Here is a 23791-nt window from a genome sequence, read left to right as displayed (position 1 = left end):
TTACAACCTCGAAGCAATAAAGGTTATTTTGTTGGTTATGATAAAGACAGTCCATCATATTTAGTTTACTATCCAGAGTCGAATTCAGTACTAAAACACAGACTTGTAAAATTTACAGAAAAAGACGAACTTATTAGTCAAATTGACACTAAAAATACAGATGGTTTTAAAATCGAGGAACCAATCAATACAGAGCCTACACCCAAACCATTCACTCCTAATAATGAAGAGAATAAGTCACAAGAAATTAATCCTTCGCGTTATCCGTCAAGACAAAGACAGTTCCCAAAAATATTTGGAAGATTACATAGTTGATAACGGTAATGAAGATGAAATTAATTATATAGATTATTGCTATTTAATGAATATACCTACATCATACAATAATGCTATCAATACTGATGATTCTGAAAAAATGGAAAAGCGCCATGGAAGAAGAGATGCAAATACTAATAACTAATGACACTTTTGTTTTGACAGAGCTCCCTACTAATAAAAAATTAGTTGGGGGGAGATGGGTTTACATGATTAAAAGTAACAGCAATGGAGTAATGTACAAAGCAAGATACGTTGCAAAAGGCTATAAACAAATCCAAGGAATTGACTATTTGGAAACTTTTTCACTGACAGCAAGAATGGAATCAGTGAGAATTTTAATGCAAATCTCTATCCAATATGACCTTATTTTACATCAAATGGACGTTAAAAGTGCTTATCTCCATGCACCTATTGAAAATGAAATTTATTTCAGTCAGCATCCTGTTTACGAACAAACAGAGAACAACAAGCAATTATTATGGAAATTAAATAAATGACTTTATGGCTTGAAACAAAGTGGTAGAAATTGGCAAAATGTTTTAAGTGACTTTCTTAAAGAAATTCCATTTGTCCAATCAAATGCTGATGCTTGTGTTTTTATCAAAAGAGACAATAATGATATAGCAATGATTCTAGTATGGGTTGATGATATAATTATTGCTGCCAACTCAAACCAATTATTATTCGAAGTGAAGAAGAAATTAAGTAGGCGATTTAAAATGAAAGATTTAGGACCATTGACATCATTTCTTGGTATCCAATTCAACTCGACTAACAATTGTGTAACTATGAACCAATCAGATTACTTGCAAAATGTTTTACATAAATTTGGTTTCTTTGATTGCAAACCAAGGTCAACCCCATGCGAGCAAGTTCCTAATTCATATCAAGATCAAGAATCTACTGAATCTAGTGACTCAGATATAAAACTCTATCGACAAATGGTTGGAAGTCTTCATTATGCAATGACATGTACTAGACCAGATTTAAGCTATGTTGTTACCATTTTATCCCAGCACATATCAAAACCAAATAGTGCTGATTGGACTATGATAAATCCTGTTTTTCGATATATTAAATATACTTTAGACTATTTCTTAACCTTCCGGAAAGATGATGAATTGAAGCTTTATGCATACTGTGATGTTGACTGGGCGTCATCCTTTGAAGATAGACATAGTATATCAGGTTATTATTTTTCTTTGAGTAAAAATGGACCTGTTATTAGTTGGAAATCATGGAAACAAGCTAGTATTGCATTGTCTACATGTAAAGCTGAATACATGGCAATATCTGCAGCTTGCCAGGAAATGAGTTATCTATCTAAATTGCTAAAAGAACTATTACAAATAAATTTCGAACCAGTGAATCTTAGAAATGATAACCAAGGAGCCATCGCTTTGGTTAAAAACCCTATAAAGCACATGAAATCGAAACATATTGATATTCGTTACCATTTCGTACGATAATTTTATCAGCAAGACCGAATACTATTAGAATATATACCACCAAACGATAACTATGCTGATATTTTTACTAAACCAGCGAAGAAGAACTAAATACAAAAGTTTAAGGAATTTTTATTCGGAACTTAGAGTGATATGTTGTCAAGTTGGTGTGTTAAGTTTATTGACACCATTTTTGTTTACACGTTTTATCGGCACCGTATTTATGTGCCAATTTTCTTAATGTTTTATGTTAGCCCCAAGGCATGTAGTTTTTTTTATAATAAAATATATAATACAAGTGATATTGAATCATTAATTATTTCCTCCATCATGGACAATACGAAGATATCAACAGCGGATACTAAACACAACATCAAATGGATTCAAATGGATTCTAAACTCTAAATCTAATGGATTCTATACTCATATTCTAATTAATTTTAAACTCATATTTTAATGGACTCTAAACTCATATTTTAAAAAGTACTAAACATGTATTCTATTGGATTCTAAACTCAAATTCTAATAAATTCTTTACTGAAGTTTTATAACATCTAAACTCATATTCTAAAGAGATCTAAATTTTTATGCTAATATATTCTAAAATTATAATCTTAAGGATTCTAAATTTATGTTCTAATGGATTTTAAGCTCATATTCTAATGCATGATAAATCAATATTGTATTGGATTCTAAACTAAAATTTTTCAAAGTTCTAAACTCTTACTCTTATAAAATCAAAATCTATATTCTAATGAAATTTAAACTCAAATTCTAATATATTCAAAACTCTTATTTCAATGGTTCCTAAAATCATATTCTAATGGATTCTAAACTTATATTCTAATGGATTTTATACTCATATTCGAATGGATTCTATATTCATATTTAAATAGGTTCAAAACTCTTATTCTAATAGTTTCTAAACTCAAATTCAAATTAATTCTAAATTCAAATACTAAAATATTCTAACTTATACTCTAATGAATTCTAAACACATACTTTAATGGATCCTAAGTTCAAAGTCTAAAGGACTCTAAATTTATTATTTGATGGATTCTAAACTCATATTCTAAGGGATGAAAATATTATCATTGATTCTAAACATATATTCTGATTGATTCTAAACTCATATTCTTATGAAATCTAAAACCATATTTTTATGAATTCCGAAATTAATTTTTAATGAATTCTAAACTCATATTCTGAAGAATTCTAAACTAAAATTTTAATGGATTCTAAATTCATATTCTGATCAATTCTAAACTCAGTTTCTAATGAATTCTAAACCTATATTCTGATGATTTTTTAACACAAAATCAAAAAAAAATCAAAACTGAAAATCTAATAAATTCTAAACTCAAACTCGGATTGAATCTTAACTCATACTGTAATGGATTATAAACTCATAATTTAAAGGATTATAAATTCATATTCTAATTGATTCTAAACACATATTCTAATAGATTCTTAACTTAAAATCTAATAAATTCTAAACTCATTTTTTATTAGATTTTAAATGCATATTTTAAAGGATTCTAAACTTAAATTCTAATGAATTCTAAACTCATATTCTAATTAATTCTAAATTTGAATTCTTTTAGATTTAAAACTTGTATTGTAATGGATTCCAAATGCATGTTCTAATGGATTCTAAACTGAAATACTAAAATATTCTTAACACATATTCTGATAAATTCTAAACTTAAACTCTATTCGATTCCGAAATCAAACTCTAATGGATTTCTAACTCCTATTCTAAGGAATTCTAAATTCAAATTAAAATGGATTCTAAACACAAAATCTGATGGATTCTAAACTCATACTCTAATGGTTTCTAAAGTCATATTTTAATGGAATTCACATTCGTAGTCTAGTGGGTTCTAAGTTCATATTCTATTGGTTTCTCAATTCATATTCTAATGGATTCTTATATTATATTATAATAAATTTTAAACTTACATTCTAATGGATTCCAAACTCATTTTCTAATTGTTTCAGACTCATATTCTGATCAATTCTAAACTCATTTTCTAATAAACTCTAAACTGATACTTTGATGAATTCTAAACTAATATTTTAATCGGATCTAAATTCATAGTTCTAGGAGTTCTACACAAATTTTCTATCAATTTCCTAACTCGTGTTCTGATGATTTCTAAACACAAATTGTAATATTTTTAAAACTCAAACTCTAATGAATTCTAAACACAAAATTTAACAGAATCTAAACTTATACTGTAATGGATTCTAAACTCATATCTTAAGTGGTTCTAAATTATATTCTAAGGGAATCAAAACCCATAATCTAATGGATTCTAAACTCAAATTCTAGTAATTCCAACTTCATATATTAATAAATACTGATTGCCTATTCTAATGCATCTAAACATATATTTTAATGGATTTAAAACTCATATTCTATTTAATTCTAAACTCAAACTCTTTTAGATATAAAATTCATATTCCAATGAATTTAAAATGCATTGTCTATTAGATCCTAAACTCAAATTTTATTCAAAATTAAACTCAGGTTTTTATAAAATTTAAACTCATATTCTAATAAATTCTAAACTCATATTCTAATGAATTCTAAACTCATATTCTGATGAAATCTAAACTCAAACTCTAATGAATCCTAAACTCGAATTTAAATGAATTCTTAGGTCATATTTTATTTAATTTATGACTCAAGCCCAAATGGACTCTAAACTCATATTCTAACAAATTCTAAACTCAAATTCTATCGGATTCTAAACTCAAAGTCAAATGGATAATAAACATATACTCTAATATTCTAAACTGATATTTGAATGGATTCCAAATTCATATTCTAATGGATTCTAAATTCATTTTTTAATGGCTTCTAAACTCATATTTAAACGGATTTGAAACTTATATTCTAATGGATTCTGAACTCATATTCTAATGGGATCTAAACTCATAATCTAATGGATTATAAACAAATGTTCTAACGGATTAAAAACATAAATTCAAATGAATTTGAAACTCCAATGCTAACGGATACTAACCTCAAACTCAAGTGGATTTAAGAACTTTTTTTCAAATGGATTCTAAACTCAAAATCAATTGGATTGAATTCTCATACTTTAACTGATTCTAAACTGAAATTCTAATGAAATCAAAACTGGAAATCTAATAAAATCTAAACTCAATCTCTAATATATTCTAAAATCATAATGTAATGGATTCTAAAGTCATATTTTAATGCATTCCAAACTTATATTTTGATTGATTCTAAACTCAAATTCTAATGGATTCCAAAATTATACTCTGATGGATTCTAAACTGATTTTATAATGGCTAATAAAATCATACTCTAAAGAATTCTAAATACATATTCTAATGGATTCTAAACTCATAATCTAATAAATTCTAGTCTTATATTCTAATGCGTTCTAAACACATATTCTATTGGATTCTAAACTTATACTCAAATGGATCATTAACCCATATTTTGATGGAATTAAATCTTATATTCTAATGGATTCTGAACTCATATTCTATTGGATTCTAAATTCATAATTCATTAGATTATACACTCATAATCTAAAGGATTTTAAAGTCATATCCTGATAAATTTTAAACTTAACTTCTAATGAATTCAAAACTCTTATTCTTATGATTTCTAAAGTCAAACTCTAATGATTTCAAAACTTTAATTCTAATAAAATTTTAACTCAATTTTAAATGGATTCTAAACTCATATTCAAATGACTTCTAAACGAGAATTCTAAACGATTCTTAACTCAAATTCTAATGGATTGAAAACTCATACTCTAATGAATTCTAAACTCATTTTTTAATAAAAAATCTAAACTCATATTCTAATAAGTTCTATATTAATATTCTAATAGATTCTTTACTCAATATCTGATATATTCTAAACTCCTCTTTTAATAGATTATAAACGCATATTTTAATGGATTCTAAACTCAAATTCTAATGGATTCTAAACACTTATTCCGATAAACTCTAAACTTAATTTGTATTAGATTTAAAACTCATATTGTAATGGATTCCAAATGCATGATTGAATGGATTCTAAACTCAAACTCAAATAGATTCTAAACACATATTCTAATAAACTCTAAACTAATACTCTAATGGTTTCTGAACTCAAATTCTAATGGACTCTTAACTCATATACTAATGGATTTAAAACTCAAATTCTAATGGATTCTAAACACATATTCTCATGGATTCTAAAATCATACTCTAATGGTTTCTAAACTCATATTTTAATAAATTTTTTATTCATAGTCTAATTGATTCTAATTTCATATTCTAATGGATTCTTAACTCATATTTTAATGGATTCTAAACTTATATTTTAATTAAGTTTAAACTCATATTCTAATGGAATCTAAACTAATATTCTAATGGATTCTGAACTCATTTTCAAATGGAATTTAAGTTTATATTCTAATGAATTCTAATTTATAATTCTAAAGTGTTATTCTTATGAATTCAAAATACAAATTCTGAGGAATGCTAAACTAAAATTCTCATGGATTTGAATCACATAATCTAATGGATTTTAAACTTGAATTAAAACAGATTCAAAAGCTCTTTTCTAATGTATTACTTAAATTCTAATGTACACTTAAAATCTAATGGATCCTAAACTAGTCTTCTAACGGATTTTACACTCAATTTGTAACGGATTCACATACACTGATGAATTCTTAACTCAAATTCTAATGGATTCTAATCTTATAATTTGATGAATTCTAAATTTAATTTATAATCAATTTTAAACTCATATTCTAAGAAATTCTAAACATAAATTCTTATAATTTCTAAACTAAAATTCTAATAAACACTAAACACAAATTTTAATTAAATCTAAACTCATAGTCTAGTTGATTCTAAACTCAAATTTTATAGGATTCTTAATTCGTATTCTAATGGATTCTAAACTTAGCTTCTAAAAAATTTTTAACTTAAACTTCAATGGGTTCTAAACTCATATTTTAAAAATTTTTAAACTCAATTTCTAATGGATTCTAAACAAATATTCTAATAAACTCTAAACTCAAATTATAATGTATTCTAAACATAAATTCTAATGGATTCTAAAATCATATTCTAATAGATTCTACACTCTCTTTCGACTGGACTGACAAGTCTTATTCTACTCGATTCTAAATCAAAAATCTAAAAAAGTCTAAACTTAAATTTTATTGGATTCTAAACTCATACTCTAAGTAATTCTAAACTCTTATTCTAAAGAATTCTAATCTTATATTCTAATGAATTCAAAATAAAATTTCAACTCAAATCTAAACTAATATTTTGAGGAATTCTAAACTTAATTTCTTTCAAATACTTGACTCAAATTCTAATGAATTTTAAACACAAATTTGTAATGAATCTAAACAAATGCTCTAATTGCTAGTACTCTCTTATTTTATAGGATTCTAAATTTGTGTTCTAATGGATTCTTTACTTATAATCTAATACTATCTAAACTCAAACTCTTATGAATTCTAAAATCATATGCTACATGATCCTAAACTCATATTCTACTAGATTCTAAACTAAAATACTCACAATTTTTAAACTCAAACGCTAATGGAATCTAAACCTATTTTTTAATGGATTCAAAAACTTTTATTTTAACGGATTCTAAACTCAAAATCCAATGGATTCTATACTTATATTTAAATAGATTCTAAACTCATACTCTAATGGATTTTAAAGTCATATTCTAATTGATTCTAACTTTATATTCTAATGAATTCTAATATTCGAGTGAATTCTAAACTCAAATTCTAATGGATTCTAAGCTTGTATTCTACTGGATTCTAAACTTAAATTCTAATAAAATCTAAACTTAAAACCTAATGGGTTCTAAACTTATACTCTAATAAACTCTGAACACATGCTAAAATGGATTCTAAACTCACACTCAAATGGATTCTAAATTTATTTCCTAATGGATAATAAACTCGAATTCTATTGGATTAAAAACTCATATTCTAATGGAATCTAAACTCAAATTCAAGTGGATTATAAATTCAAATAACATTAGATTTTAAACTCATATTCTAATGGGTTCTAAACTGATCTTCTAATGGATTCTAGTTTTATATTTTAATGTATTAAAAATTTATATTCTATTGGATTTTAAACTCATACTCTAATGGATTCTAAACTCAGTCTCTAATAGATTCAAACTCATATTCTATTAGATTCTAAACTCGCTTTCTACTAGACTCAGAAGTCATATTCAACTGGTTTCTAATTTGAAAATCTAATGAATTTCAAACTCAAATTTTATCGGATTCTAAACTCTTATTATAATGGATTCTATTCTTATATACTGATGAATTAAAAACTCAATTTCTAATCAATTCTAAACTTATATTTTAAGGAATTCTATCCTTAAATTCTTTCAGATACAAAATTTAAATTCTAATGAATGTTAAACACAAATTCTGATTGAATCTAAATACACACTCTTATTGATAGAAATTACATATTTTGTAGGATTCTAAAATTGTATTCTAATCGATTCTATACTTATAATCTAATGGTATCTAAACTCATATTCTAATGGATACTAAACTCAAATTCTACTAGATTCTAAACTAAAATAATCACGATTTCTAAACTTAAATTCTAATAGAATTTAAACTTAATATTTAATGGAATCAAATTTATTTTTTTAATGGATTCTAAACTCAAAATCTAATGGATTTTATACTCATATTCTAATGGATTTTAAACTCATACTCGAATGGATTTTATAGTCATATTCTAATAGATTCTAAACATATATTTTAATTGATTCTAATTTTTTATTCTTGTGGATTCTAAACTGAAACTGTAATGCATTCTAAACTATTATTTTACTAGATTCTAAACTTAAATTCTAATAAAATCTAAATGCAAAATCTAAACTCATACTCTAATAAACCCTAAACACATATAATAATGGATTCAAAACTCATATTCTAATGGATTATAAACTCAAATTCTGTTGGATTCTAAACTTATATTCTAATGGAATCTAAACTCAAATTCTAATGGATTCTAAATTCAAATAACATTGGATTTTAAAGTTAAATTCTAATGGGTTCTAAACTCATCTTTTAATGGAATCTAAGTTTATATTTTAATGTATTATAAATTTATGTTCTTTTTGATTTTAAACTCATACTCTAATGGACTCTAAACTCGGACACTAAAAAATTCAAACTTAAATTCTAATAGATTCTGAACTGACTTTCTACTGGACTCACAAGTCATATTCAACTGATTTCTAATTTAAAAATATAATGAGATCTAAACTCAAATTTTATTGGATTCTAAACTCATTCTGTAAGTTATTCTAAACTCATAGTTTAAAGGAATCTGCATTCATAACCTAAAGGATTCTAAACTCCTATTCTAACTTTATCTAAACACATATTTTATTGTATTCTAAGTTTATATTCTAATAGATTCTAAACTCATGTTCTAATGGATTCTGAACTCATACTCTAATACATTCTAAACTCATATTCTAATGGATTGTAAAATTATAATTAACAGGACTCTAAACTCATATTCTACTGGCTTCTAAAATAAAGTTCTTATAAATTCTATGCTAAAATTCTATAGGATTCTGAACTCATACTCTATTAAATTATAATTATATATTCTAATAGAATCTAAACTCATATTCTAATGGATTTTAAACTCATATATTCATGGACTCTAAAGTTAAATTCAAATAAATTCTGAACTTAAATTCTAATGAAATCTAAACTCAAAATCTAATGAATTCTAAATTAAATTTCTTATGAATTCTATACTCAAATTCTAATGTATTCTAAACTCATATTTTTAAAAATTTTAAATTCATATTCTAAAGGGTTCTAAACTAATGTTGTAATGGATTCTAAAGTCATTGACTAATGGATTCTAAACTCATACACTAGCTGTTTCATATTCTTATATTCAAACGGAATCTGGACTCAAATTCTATTTGATTGTAAACTTATCTTTTAATGAATTCTAAAATCATATTCTAAAGGACTCTAAACTCAAATCCTGATGAATTCTAAACTCATTTTTCAATAAGATCAAAACTCATAAACTGATGAATTCTAAAAACAAAATCGAATGATTTTAAAACTCAAATTTTACAGAAATCTAAACTCAAACTTTGAAGGATTCTAAACTCATATTTTAATAGATTCAAAACTAGAATTTAAATGGATTCGAAACTTAAATTCTAATAAATTCAAAACCATACTCTAATGGATTCTTACTTTGCATTTTTTAGAATTCTATATTTATATTGTAATGGGTTTTAAACTCATATTTTAGTGGGATCTAAACTTATATTCTAATGAATTCTAAACTAATATTCAAATAGCATCAAAATTCATATTCTAATGGATTCTAAACTAATATTTTATTGGATTCTTAACTTATTTTCTAATGAACTTGAAACTCATAATCTGATGGATTTTAAACTAAAATTCAAATGGATTTAAAAACTCTTCTTTTGATTGATGCTGAACACAAATTCTAATAAATTCTAAATTCATAATGTAATAAACATCCAACCTAAGTTCTTAAAACTTCTGAACTCAATCTCTAATAGATTCTAAACTCATATTTTAATGGATTCTGAATTTATAGTCTATTATATTCTAAATTCATATTCTTATGGAATCTAAACTACATTCTAATGGATTTTTAACTCTTATTATGATAGATTCTAAACTTATATTCGAATGAATTCTATACTCATATTCTAATCGATTCTGAAATCATTTTCTGATAAATTCCTAACGTAATTTCTAATGATTTCTAAAATCATATTCTGATGACATCTATACTAAAAATCTAATGAAGTTTAAACCCAAATTCTGTTAAATTCTAACAACAATTTCTAATGAAATCTAAACTTATATTTAGATGAATTCTAATTTCAAATTCAAATAACCTCAAAACTCAAGTACAAATTTAATTTGAACATAAATTCTTATTGAATCGAAACTCATACTCTATAGATCTAAACTCATATTTTCGGAAAATATAAATTAATATTTGAATGGATTCTAAACTCATATTCTAATGGATTATAAACTCATATGCTAATGAGTTTTTAACTCATATTTTACTGCAACCTAAATCATATTGTACTAAATTCTAAACTCAAATATTATCGAATTTTAAAATCAAATTCTAATGGATTCTAAACTCAAATTAAAATGCATTCAAAAGTTTTAATTCTAAAAGATACTAAACTATTAATCTATTGGATTCTATACTTATATTCTAATATATTCTTAACTCGAATTTTAATCGATTCTAAACTCACATTCTAATAGATTCTAAAATCAAATTCTAATGGATTCTAAATTCATATTACATTTAAATCTAAACTCATATTCTAATGGATTCTTAACTCATATTTTACGAGAATCTAAACTCATAATCTAATGGATTCTAAACTAAAATACTATTGAATTCTAAACTGAGATTCTAATAGATACTAAACACATACTCTAATGAATTCTAAACTCATATTCTAATGAATCCAAATCTAATATTCTAATGGATTCTATAATCATATTCTAATAGATACTGAAAATATACTCTAATGGATTCTAAACTCAAATTCAAATGGATTTTAAATTTGAATTCTAATGGATTCTAAACTCATATCCTACTGGAGTCTAAACTCAAGTTCTAATAAACTTTAAAATCAAATAACATTGGATTCTAAATTCATAATCTAATTGACCCTAAACTCATATTCTAATGTATTCTAAACTCATATTTTAATAGATTTTGAACCCATATTCCTATGAATTCTAAACTTATATTTAATTTGATTCTAAACTCAAGTTCTACTGGTTTTGAAACTGATATTCAAACAAAATTTATACTAAAATTCTAATGGATTCTGAACTCATACATTAATGAATTCTAAACTCATACTCTAAAGAACTTTGAACTCATATTAATATGGATTCGCAACTCGAATTCAAATGGATTCTAAACTTATTTTCTATTTGATTCTAAACTCAAACTCTAATGGAATCTAAATTCATAATCCATTTGATTCTAAACTCAAAATCTAAAGGATTCTAAACTCATATTTGAAGAAATTCATAGTTCATATTTTAATGTATTATAAGTTCATATTCTATTGCACTCTAAAGTCATGTTCTGATGGATTCTAATGCCATATTCTAACGGATTCTAGACTTATATTTTAATGGATTCTAATCTTAAACTCTAATGTAATCTAAACACAAATTCTAAATAAATAAAAACTCACTTAAATGAATTTCAAACCCATAATTTAAAAAAATTTTAATTTCATATTCTAAGGGACTCCAATTTCATTTTATAACGAATTGTAAACACATATTCTTATAGACTCTAAACTTATATTCTTCAAGAATCAAAACTCATATTCAAATGGATTCCAAACTGACTTTCTTTTAAATCTTAAAGTCAAATTTTAATGGATTCTAAACTTAAATTTAAATGGAATTAAAATTTTTAACTCTAATGGATTCTAAACTCAAAATTTCTATTAGATTCTAAATTCATATTCTAATAGATTGTAAACCCATATTCTAATGGAGTCAAAACTTACATTTTAATGGATTCTAAACTCAAATTCTAAAGTAATATTCTACTAGATTCATAACTCATATTTTACTGGATTCTAAATTAAAAATCTGATGAAAACTAAACTCAAACTTTATTAAATTTTAAACTCTAATTCTAATAATTTCTAAACTCATATTCTAGAGGATTTTAAATTATTATTTTAACGGATTCTAAACTTATATTGAAATTGATTCAAAACTTATACTCTAAATTCATATTTTAATGCATTTTAAATTTATGTTCTCTCGGAATGTCAATCAAATTTTAATGAATTCTAAACATATACTATAAAGGATTCTAAACTCATATTCTAATAGACTCTTAACTCATATTCTACGGGACTCACAACTCATATTCTACTCGATTCTAAATTAAAAATCTAATTAATTCTAAAATCAAACTTTATTGGATTCTAAATTCATATTCTAATGATTTTTTAAACTAAAATTCAAAACAAATCTTAAGTCAATCTCCAATGGATTCTAACCTGATATTTTATTGGATTCTAAGTACATAGTGTTTTGGATTCTAAACACATATTCTAACGGATTATAAACTAATATTCATATGGATTCTAATCTCATCTTATAATGGATTCTAAACTCACATTCTAATGAATTCCTTACTTATCTTCTTATAGAATCTAAACTCATTTCCTGATGAATTCAAAACTCAATTTCTTATGATAACTAAATATATATTCTGATGAATTCTAAACTCAAATATAATAGACTTCAAACTCATATTCTGATAAATTCTAAACTCAATTTCTAATGAATATAAACTCTTATTTAGATAAAATCTAAACTTATATTCTACTTAACACAAAACTCAAATTCTAATTTCATCTAACACAAATTCTAATTGAAAAGGATTTCATACTCTAACTGAATCGAAGCTTATATTTTAGGAGATTCTAAGATCATATATTCTAATGGATTCTAAACTTATATTCTAATAAATTGTAAACTCATATTCTAATGTGTTTCTAACTCGTATTCTACGAGAATCCAAATTTATATTCTACTAGATTTTAGACTAAAATACTTTTGAATTCTAAACTCAAATTCGAATGGATTCTAAACTCAGATTCATATGAATTCACAATACCAAATTCTAATGGATTCTAAATTCAAAATCTATTGGATTCTATACTCATATTATAATATATTCTAAACTCATATTCTAATGGATTATAAACTCATAATCTAATGGATTCTAAATTCATACTTTAGTGTATTATATATGTTCTATTGGATTCAAAACTCATATTCTAATAGATTTTAAACTTATACTCTAATAGATTCTAAACTCATATTCTAATAGATTCTTAACATATTCTACTTTCATATTCTACTGGACTCACAACTCATATTCTACTGGATTCTAAAGTAAAATTTTAATGAATTCTAAACTCAAGTTTTATTGGATTCTAATCTTATGCTCTACCAAATACTAAACTCAACGTCTATTAAAATCGAAACTCCTATTTCAAGTGATTCTAAGATCATATTCTAAACGACTCTAACCTTATATTTTAATGGACTCTAAACATATACTCTAATTGATGCTAAACTCATATTCTAGTTGATTTTAAACTTATATTCTCGCGGACTTTACTTTCTTATTCTACTTGATTCGAAATTGAAGTTCTTATAAAATCTATACTCTAATTTTGATGGATTCTAAACTTATACTCTTATAAGTTCTGATCTCATATTATAGTTCTAATCTCATATTATCTCTAATAAGTTCTAATCTCATATTATAATGAATTCAAAACTAGTATTCTAATAGATTCTAATCTCGTACACTTATGGATTTTAAAATCTTATTCTAATGAATTATAAACTTATATTTTAATGGATTCTGGACTCACATTCTATTGGATTCTAAACTCATATTCTAATGGATTTTAAACACATATTCTAAAGGATTCTAAACGCATATCTTGACGAAATCTAAACTCAATTTCTAACTAATTTTTAACTTTTATTCTAATGAAGTCTAAACTCAAAATCTAACAATTGTAAAAATTAAACTCTCATGAAATCCAATCTAAATTTTTTACGGATTCTAAAATCATTTTCTAATGTATTCTTAACTACAATTTTAAAGAATTCTAAACTCAAGTTCTAATGGATTCTAAACTCATAATCTAATGGATTCTAAACTATTAATTTAATGAATTCTAAATTTATATTCAAATGGATTTTAAACTCATATTCAAATGCTTTTAAACTTATAATGCTTTTAAACTTATAAATTCTAAACTTATATTCTATTGGCTTCTAAACTTATAATTCTAATGAATTCTAGAAAAATATTCTAATAGATTCTGAACTTATAATGTAATAGATTCGAAACACATAAATTAATGGATTCTACACTTAAATTCCGTTGGATTTAAAATCTTTGATTCTAATAGATTCCAAAACAAATATGGATTGAATTTTTAACTCAAATTCTAGCAGATTTCAAATTGATATTTTAAGGGATTTTAAATCCACATTCTAATTAAGTCAAAACTAATGTTCAAATGAATTCTATAAACATATTTTATTGGATTCTAAATATATATTCTAATGGATTCTAAACTCATATTTTTTCGGATTCTAATTAAAACTATAATAATAACTAAACTCAAACTCTGTTACATTCTAAACTCATACTCTAAAAGATTCTAAACTCAAGCTTTAATAAATTCTGAATTCATATTCTAATGGATTCTAAACTCATACTTTATTTGAATTTAAAATCATATTTTTATTGATTCAAAACTCTTATTCTTATGGATACTGAACTCATATTCTAATGAATTCTAAACTTTAATTCTAATTGATTCTAAACTGAAAACTAAATGGATTCTAAACTCAAACTCTATTAGGGTTTAAACTCATATTCTTACGGATTTTAAACTTAGAGTTTAATGGATTCTAAATTCATATTTCAATGCATTCTAAACTCACATTCTAGTGGATTCTAAACAAATATTTTATTGGAATCGAAATTAAAACTCTAATGGAATTCTTAACTGATTTGCTAGTTCATTCTAAACTCATACTCTAATAGATTATAAACTCATATTCTAATTTATTCTAAACTCATATTTTAATTGATTCTAAACTCTCATTATGATCAACTTAAAACTCAATTACTATTAAATTCTAAACTCATACTCTAATAATGTCTAAACTAAAACTCTAATAAATTCAAAACTCAAGTTCTAATGGATTCTAGACTCATTCTCCTGGAAAGTCTATACTTATATTTAAACGGAATATAAACTCATACTTTAATGGATTCAAAACTCATATTCTAATGGAGTCTAAACTCCTATTCTTCTAGACTTTAAAGTAATATTCTATTGGATTCTAAAATAAAATTGTAATGAATTCTAAACTCGAGTTCTAATTGATTAAAAATTGATATTCAAGGGATTTTAAATTCATAATGTATTTGATTCTAAACCCATATTCTAATGAGTTCTAAACTCAAATTTTATTAAATTCTAATCATATATTCTAATGAATCCTAAATTCATACTCTAACGGATTCTAAATTCATATTCTAAAGGATTCTAATTTTATATTCTAATAAATTCTTAACTTAAACTCTAAATAATTTTAACCTCAAACTCTAATTGATTATAACCTTTTATTAAAGTGGATTTAAAATTCGTAATCTAATAGAATCTAAACTCATACTCTAATAGACTCTAAACTCAAACTTTAACGAATTCTAAATTCATATTCTGATGGATTTTAAACTCATATTCTAAGGGATTCTAAACTCATACTTTAATTGAATCTAAAATCATATTCTAATTGATTCAAACCACGTATTCTAATGAATTCTGAACTCTTATTTTAATAATTTCTATACTTAGAGTCTAATTGATTCAAAACTTAAATTCTAATGTATATAAAACTCCTACTATGATGAATTCTGAACTCATATATTAACGGATTCTAAAACAATATTCTAATTGATTCTAAATTCATATTGTAATGGATTCTAAACATAAACTCTAAAGGATTCTAAGTTCTTATTCTTTTAGATTTTAAACTCATATTCTGATGGATTCTAAACTCAAATTCGAATGAATGTTAAACTCATATTCTAATGAATTCTAAACTTAGATTATGATGAATTCTGAAGTAATATTCTAATGAATTCTAAACTCATATTCAAATGAATTCAAAACTCATGTTCTAATAAACTTTTAATTTTTATTCTGATGAATTCTAAACTAAAAATATAATGAATTTTAAACTCATATTCTAATGAATTCTAACCTCATATTCTTATGAACTCTAAACTTAAAATTTAATGAATTCTTTACTCAAGTTTTAACGGATTCTAATGTCATGTTTTAATTGACTTTTAACTCATATTCAACCGGATTCTAAACTCTTTTTCTAATGGATTCTAAACTCTTATTATAAGGGATTCTAAAGTCAAATTGAAATGCATAATAAACTCAACTTTTAGTATATTTTAAACTAATAATTAAATGGATTCTGAACTCATTGTTTAGTGGTTTCTAAACTCACATTCTAATGTACACTAAACTTATAATTTATTGAAATCTAACCTCATATTTTATGGATTCTAAACTCATATTCTAACAGATTCTAAACTCAAAATCTGATGGATTCTAAACTTTTATTTTAATGGATACTAAACTCAAACTCTCATTGACTTTAAACTCATTCTATAGTGTATTCCAAACTCCGATTTAATTAGAATCTAAATTCATATTCAAATGGACTCTAAACATATATTCTAATGTATTTTAAATTCTAAAAAAATAAAAGATATCAAATCTTTATTCAAATGGATTCTAAACACATATTATAATGGATTCTAAACTTTTAGTCTATTGAATTCTAAATGCATACTTAAATATATTTTAATTTCATATTCTAATGGATTTTAAACTCTTATTCTAATGCGTTCAAAACTCATACTCTAATGGATTCTAGACTTATATTTTAATGAATTCTAAACTCATATACTACTAGATTTTAAACTCATATTCTAATTGATTCTAAACTCATATTCAAATGGATTCTAAATTCATAATCTAATAAATTCTAAACTCAAATTTAAATGGATATAAAGAGTCATGTTTTAATGAATTCTACTATTAAATTCGAATGGATTTTAAACTTATATTCTTATTGATTTTATATTTAAACTCTAATGGATTCTAAGCTCATATTCTAAAGAATGCTAAATTCAAATTGTAATGAATTCTTTACCCATTTTCTAATAAATCTAAACTCGTAATCGAAGGATTTCTAAACTCATATTCTAATGACTTCTAAACTCAAACTATAATGAATTCTTAACTCATATTATAATGAATTCTAAATTCATATTCTGATATATTCTAAACTCATATTCTAATGAATTCTAAAATCAAACTCTAATGGATTCAAAACACATATTCTTATGACTTCTAAACTTATAATATAATAAAATCTGAATTTAAATTCCCATGAAATTTTAGAAAACATTCTAAAGAAATTTTAAAGTCATAATCTGATTAATTCTAAACTCGTATTCTAATAAATACAAAACTCATATTCTTATGAATTCTAATCTCATATTTAAATGGATTCTAAACTTACATTTTAATAAAATCTAAACCCAATTCTGAAGGATTATGAACTCAAAGTCTAACTGATTCTAAACTTTTAATCTAATAGATTCTAAACTCACATTCCTAAGGATTCCAAATTCATATTTAATGGATTTTGAATTCATATTTTAACAAAATAAAAACTTATATTATAACACATTTTAAATTCATACTCTACTGAATTCAAAACCTATTTTCTAATGGATTCTAAAATCATACTCTAATGGATTCTAACTTCATATTCTAATGGGTTCTAAACCTAAATTCTAATAGATTCGAAATTAAAATACAAATGATCTCTTAGCTGATATTCTAGGGAATTCCAAACTCATATTCTAATCAGTTTTAGGATTTTATTCTTATGAATTCTAAACTTAAACTCTAATGAATTCTAGACTCATATTCTAACAGATTTTAAACTTATATTCAAATGGATTTTGAACTCATATTATAATGGATTTTAAACTCATATTCGAATGGATAAGGAAATAAATTTCTAATGAATTCTAAACTCAAAATATAATGGATTCTAAACTAAAACTTTATTGAATTTTAAACTCATAGTTAAATGAATTCTAAATTCATACTCTAATGGATTTTATTCTTATATTCTTATGGGTTCTAAACTCGTACTCTAATGGAATCTAAACATATATTTAAATAGATTCTAAACTCATATTCTATTGGATTCTAAACTCATATTCTAACAGATTTTAAACTTGAATTCTAATTGATTCTAAACTCATATTTTAGTGAATTCAAAACTCAAGTTCTAAGTGATTTTAAACTCATTTTCTAATGTATTCTGAACCCAGACTTTAATGGAATCTAAATTCATATTCAAACTTTAAACTTATATTCTAATGGATTATTAATTCATATTCTAATGGATTCTAATCCTAAATTGTAATGAATTCTTAAATTATATTTTAATGAACTCTAAACTCATATTATTTTAAAGTCTAAACTAAAATTCCCATAGATTTAAAAATCCTGTTCTTATAAGTTCTAAACTCATAATCATATGAATTCTAAACACAAATTCTTATGGATTCTAAACTGAATTTCTAAGGGTTTCAAAACTCAAATTCTAATAAATTCTAAGATCAAGTACTAATAGATTCTAAACTTTTATTCGAATACATTATAAACTCATATTCTAATGGATTCTAAAATTAAAATCTAATGGATTCTAAACTCAAATTCTAATGGATTTTTAACTTATAGTCTATTGAATTAAAAAATGCATATTTAAATAAATTCTAATTTCATAATCTAATGGACTTTAAACTCATATCCAATCGGTTCTAATCTCATATTGTAATGGATTCTAAATTTATATTCTAATGGGCTCTAAAATCATATTCTAATGGATTCTAAACTCATATACTAATTGACTCTAAACTCATATTCTAACGGGTTCTAATCTCATAATCTAATGGATTGTAAACTCAAATTCAAATGGATTTAAAAAGTCACGTTTTAATGAATTCTTTAATTAAATTTGAATGGGTTTTCAAGTCATATTTTAAAAGATTCTAAATTTAAACTCTAATGGATTCTGAGGTCAAATTCTAAGGAATTCTAAATTCAAAGTCTAATGAATTCTTAAGTCATATTCTTTTATGAATATGAAATTAGATATCATTAGAATTTAATTTTATATTCTAATGATATCTAACGTCATATTCTAATTGACTCCAAACACAAATTCTAATGCGAATTAAACTTATACTCTAATGGATTCTAAACTTAAATTGTAACTGATTTTAAACTCAAATTTTCACGAATTTTAAACTCATACTCTTCTGAATTCTAAACTCATATTTTAATAAATTTTAAATTCATATTCTAATGGATTCTAAACTTATATTTAAATGAATTATAAACTAAACTTCTTAGAAATTCTAAACAAAAATTTTAATAGAGTCAAAAACTCATATTCTAATTAATTCTACAATTTAATTCTAAGTGATTTTAAACTTATATTCTAATGGGTTCTAATCTTTAATTCTAATGGATTCGAATCTTAAATTTTAATTATCTCTAAACTCATATTCTTATGAATTCTAAATTTAAATTCTAATGAATACTAAACTGATATTCTAATAGATTTTAAACTTATAATCTAATTGATTCGAAACTTATTTTCTCATGGTTTATAAACTCCTATTCTAATGAATTCTAAAATCAAATTCTAATGGATTCCAAACTCAAAATCCAATAGATTTTGAACTTATACTCTAATAACATCTAAACTCATAGTTAAATGGATTCTAAATTCTTACTTTAATGGAATTTTATTTCATATTTTAATGGGTTCGAAACTCCTATTCTAATGGAATCTAAACTTTTATTTAAATGGATTCTAAACTAATATATTAATGGATTCTTAACTCATATTCAAATAGATTCCAAACTCATATTCTAATGGATTCCAAACTCATATTCTAATGGATTCTAAACTCAATGTCCAATGGCATCTAAACCTAAATTCTATCGGATTAAAAAAGTTATGTTTGATAAATTCTACAAATAATTTCAAATAGATTTTAAACTCATGTTTTATTGGCTTTTAAATTTATACTCTAATGGATCTAAGCACATAATCTAATGAAGTCTAAATTCAAATTCTTGTGAATTCTAAATTTAAGTTTTAATGTATTCTAAACTTGTAATCTGAGCAATTTTAAACTCATATTTTATAAATTCTAAACTCTAATACTTATGAATTCCTAACTCATATTTTAATGAATACTAAACTCAAATTCTAATGAATTCTAAATTCATATTCCAATGAATTCTAAACCAAAGTTTTAATGGATTCTAAATTCATATTTTAATGAACTTAAAACTTATATTCTAATGAATTCTAAATTTAAACTCTTTTAAATTCTTAAATGATATTAAAATAAATTTTAAACTGAAAATTTTTAACTCAAATTGTAACGAATTTTTAATTCAAATTCTAAAGAATTCTCAACACATATTCTAATGAATTGTAAACTCATAATCTAAAAAATTCTAATAAAGTTTCACCTTAAGTTCTAATGGATTCTAAAATTGAATTTAAATGGATTCAAAACTCATAATCTACGAAATTCTAAACTCAAATCTTATTGGGTTCTAAACTCGTTTTCTAATGAATTTCAAATTTAAATATTTATGCATTCTAAACAAATATTTAAATAAATTCTAAACTAAAATTCTAATATAATCTAATTTCCTATATTTATTGATTCTAAATTCATATTCTAATGAATTCTAAATTCATACTCTAATGGAATCTAAACTTTTATTTTAATAGAATTTCCGTTCATATTCTAACGGTTTCTGAACTCATACTATGATGAATTCTAAACTTTAAACTCTAATGGATTCTAATCTCATATTCAAATAGATTCTAAAGTCATATTCTAATGGATTCTGAACTCATACTCTAATGTATTCTAAACTCAAATTCTAATAAACTCTAAACTTTTTTTTTATATAAAATTCATAATCTAAGGGTTTTTAAAGTCATTTTCTAATGGATTCTCATCTCATAATCTAAAAGATTTCTCACTTCATAGTTAAGTGAATTCTCACTTCATAGTTTAGTGGATTCTAATTTCATACTTAAATGGATTTTAAACTCAAATTCTAATGGGTTTTAAACTCATATTCTAATGGATATTAAACTTATATTTAAAGGCATTCTAAACTCATATTCTTATTGTTTTTAAACGCATATTCAAATTGATTAACTCGTATTCTTATGGATTCTATGGATTTATAAATTCTAAACTCATATTCTAATTAATTCTAAACTCATACTAAAATAGACTCTAAACTTATATTTTAATGGATTCCAAAATTATTTTCTAACGGATTCTGAACTTATTCTCTAATAAATTCTAAACTCAAATTCTAACGGATTTTATTCTCATATTCTAATGAATTTTGAAGTCATATTCTAATGGATACTAAATTCAATCTTTAATGGGTTCTAAACTCATATTCTAATGAGTTTTAAACCTATACTATAATGGACTCTAAACTTTTATTTTAATAAATCCTAAATTCATATTCTAATGGATTTTAAAACCATACTCTTATGTATTTTAAACTCAAAGTGTAATGGGTTCAAAAGTTATACTCTAATGGATTCTAAACTCATTTTTTAATAGAATAAAATTTATATTCTAATGGATTCTAAACTCCTTTTCTAATGAATTCTTATCTCATGTTCTAAAAGATTCTAAACTAATATTTAAATGGTTTATAAACTCATATTTTAATGAAATCTAAAATCATATTACATTAGATTCTAAATTCTAATTCTAATTGATTCTAAAATTATATAATAATGAACTCTAATCTCAAATTCTCGCAAAATTTAAACCCTTATTTTAATGAATTCTAAACGTAAATTCAAATAGATTTAAATTTCTAATTCTAATGCATTCTATCTTTAAACTCTAATGGATTCGAAGCTCATTTTCTAATAAATTCAAAATTTAAATTATAATAAAATTGAAACCCATAATATAATATGTTCTAAAGTCATATTCTAATTAATTTTGAACTCTTTTCTAATAAATTCTAAACGTAAAATTTAATGAATTATAAACTTAAATTCTAATATTCTTTAAACTCTTATTCTAATAAATTCTAAATTCAAATGCTATTGAATTCTAAACACATATTTTAATGAATTTTAAGATCATATTTTTCTGAATTCTAAACTTAAATTCTAACGAATTCTAAACTCATATTCTATTGGATTTTAAACTCTTATTCTAATGGATTCCTAATTTAAAATCTAATGGATTTAAAAACTCCAGTTTAATTAGTTCTACAATTAAATTTAAATAGATTTTAAACTCATATTCTAATGGATTCAAACTTTAAACTGTAATGGATTCTAAGCTCATTTTTTAATGAATTCGATATTTAAATTTTAATGATTAGCAAACTCAAATTATAATAAATTCTAAACTCATATTCTGATAAATTCTAAACTCATATTCTAATAAACTCTATACTCAAATTCTAGTGGGCTCTAAATTCTAATTTTAAAGAATTCTTAACTTATATTCTAATAAATTTAAAACTGGTATTCTAATGATTTTTTAACTCATATTATAATGATATCTTAACCTAAATTCTAATAAATTCTTAACTCATATTTTATTGAATTCTAAACTCGTAATCTAATATTTCCAAAACTCTTACACTCATGAATTATAAACAAAAAATCTAATGGTATCTAAACTCTTATTCCAATGGATTCTTAACTCAAAGTATAATGGATTCTAAACTCATATTTTTATAAATTAAAATTCATATTCTAATAGATTCTAAACTCATTTTCTAATGGATTCTCATCTCATGTTCTAAAAGATTCTAAACTTATATTTTGATGGTTCTAAACACATATTTTAATGGAATCTAAACTCATATTCCATTAGATTCTAAACTCTAATTTTAATGGATTCTAAACTTAAATTCTAATGGATTCTAAACTTAAGTTCTAATAACCTTTAAACTCATATTCAAATAAATTCTTAATTCAAATTCTAACGAAATCTAAGCTCCTATTTTAATGAATTTTAAGATCATATTCTAATGAATTCTAAACTCAAATTCTAATGAGTTTGAAACTCATATTCTATTGGATTTTAAACTTATATTCTAATGGATATTAAACTCATATTATAATTGTTTCTAAACAAATATA

At 23.6% G+C, this 23791-nt stretch overlaps 1 protein-coding gene across 1 annotated transcript; it reads left to right on the top strand.

The window, feature by feature from the left end:
• The first annotated feature begins 944 nt into the window (after positions 1 to 944).
• On the top strand, positions 945 to 1787 carry LOC136081369 (uncharacterized). The gene has a single exon (XM_065798679.1). The coding sequence runs from the start codon at positions 945 to 947 to the stop codon at positions 1785 to 1787; it is 843 nt and encodes a 280-aa protein (XP_065654751.1).
• The last annotated feature ends 22004 nt before the right edge of the window (positions 1788 to 23791 follow it).

Source organism: Hydra vulgaris, chromosome 06 (genome assembly GCF_038396675.1).
Source record: "Hydra vulgaris chromosome 06, alternate assembly HydraT2T_AEP".
NCBI lineage: Eukaryota > Metazoa > Cnidaria > Hydrozoa > Anthoathecata > Hydridae > Hydra > Hydra vulgaris.
The sequence above is the reverse complement of the archived record's forward strand: the minus strand, read 5'-3'. Positions and strand labels throughout refer to the sequence as shown.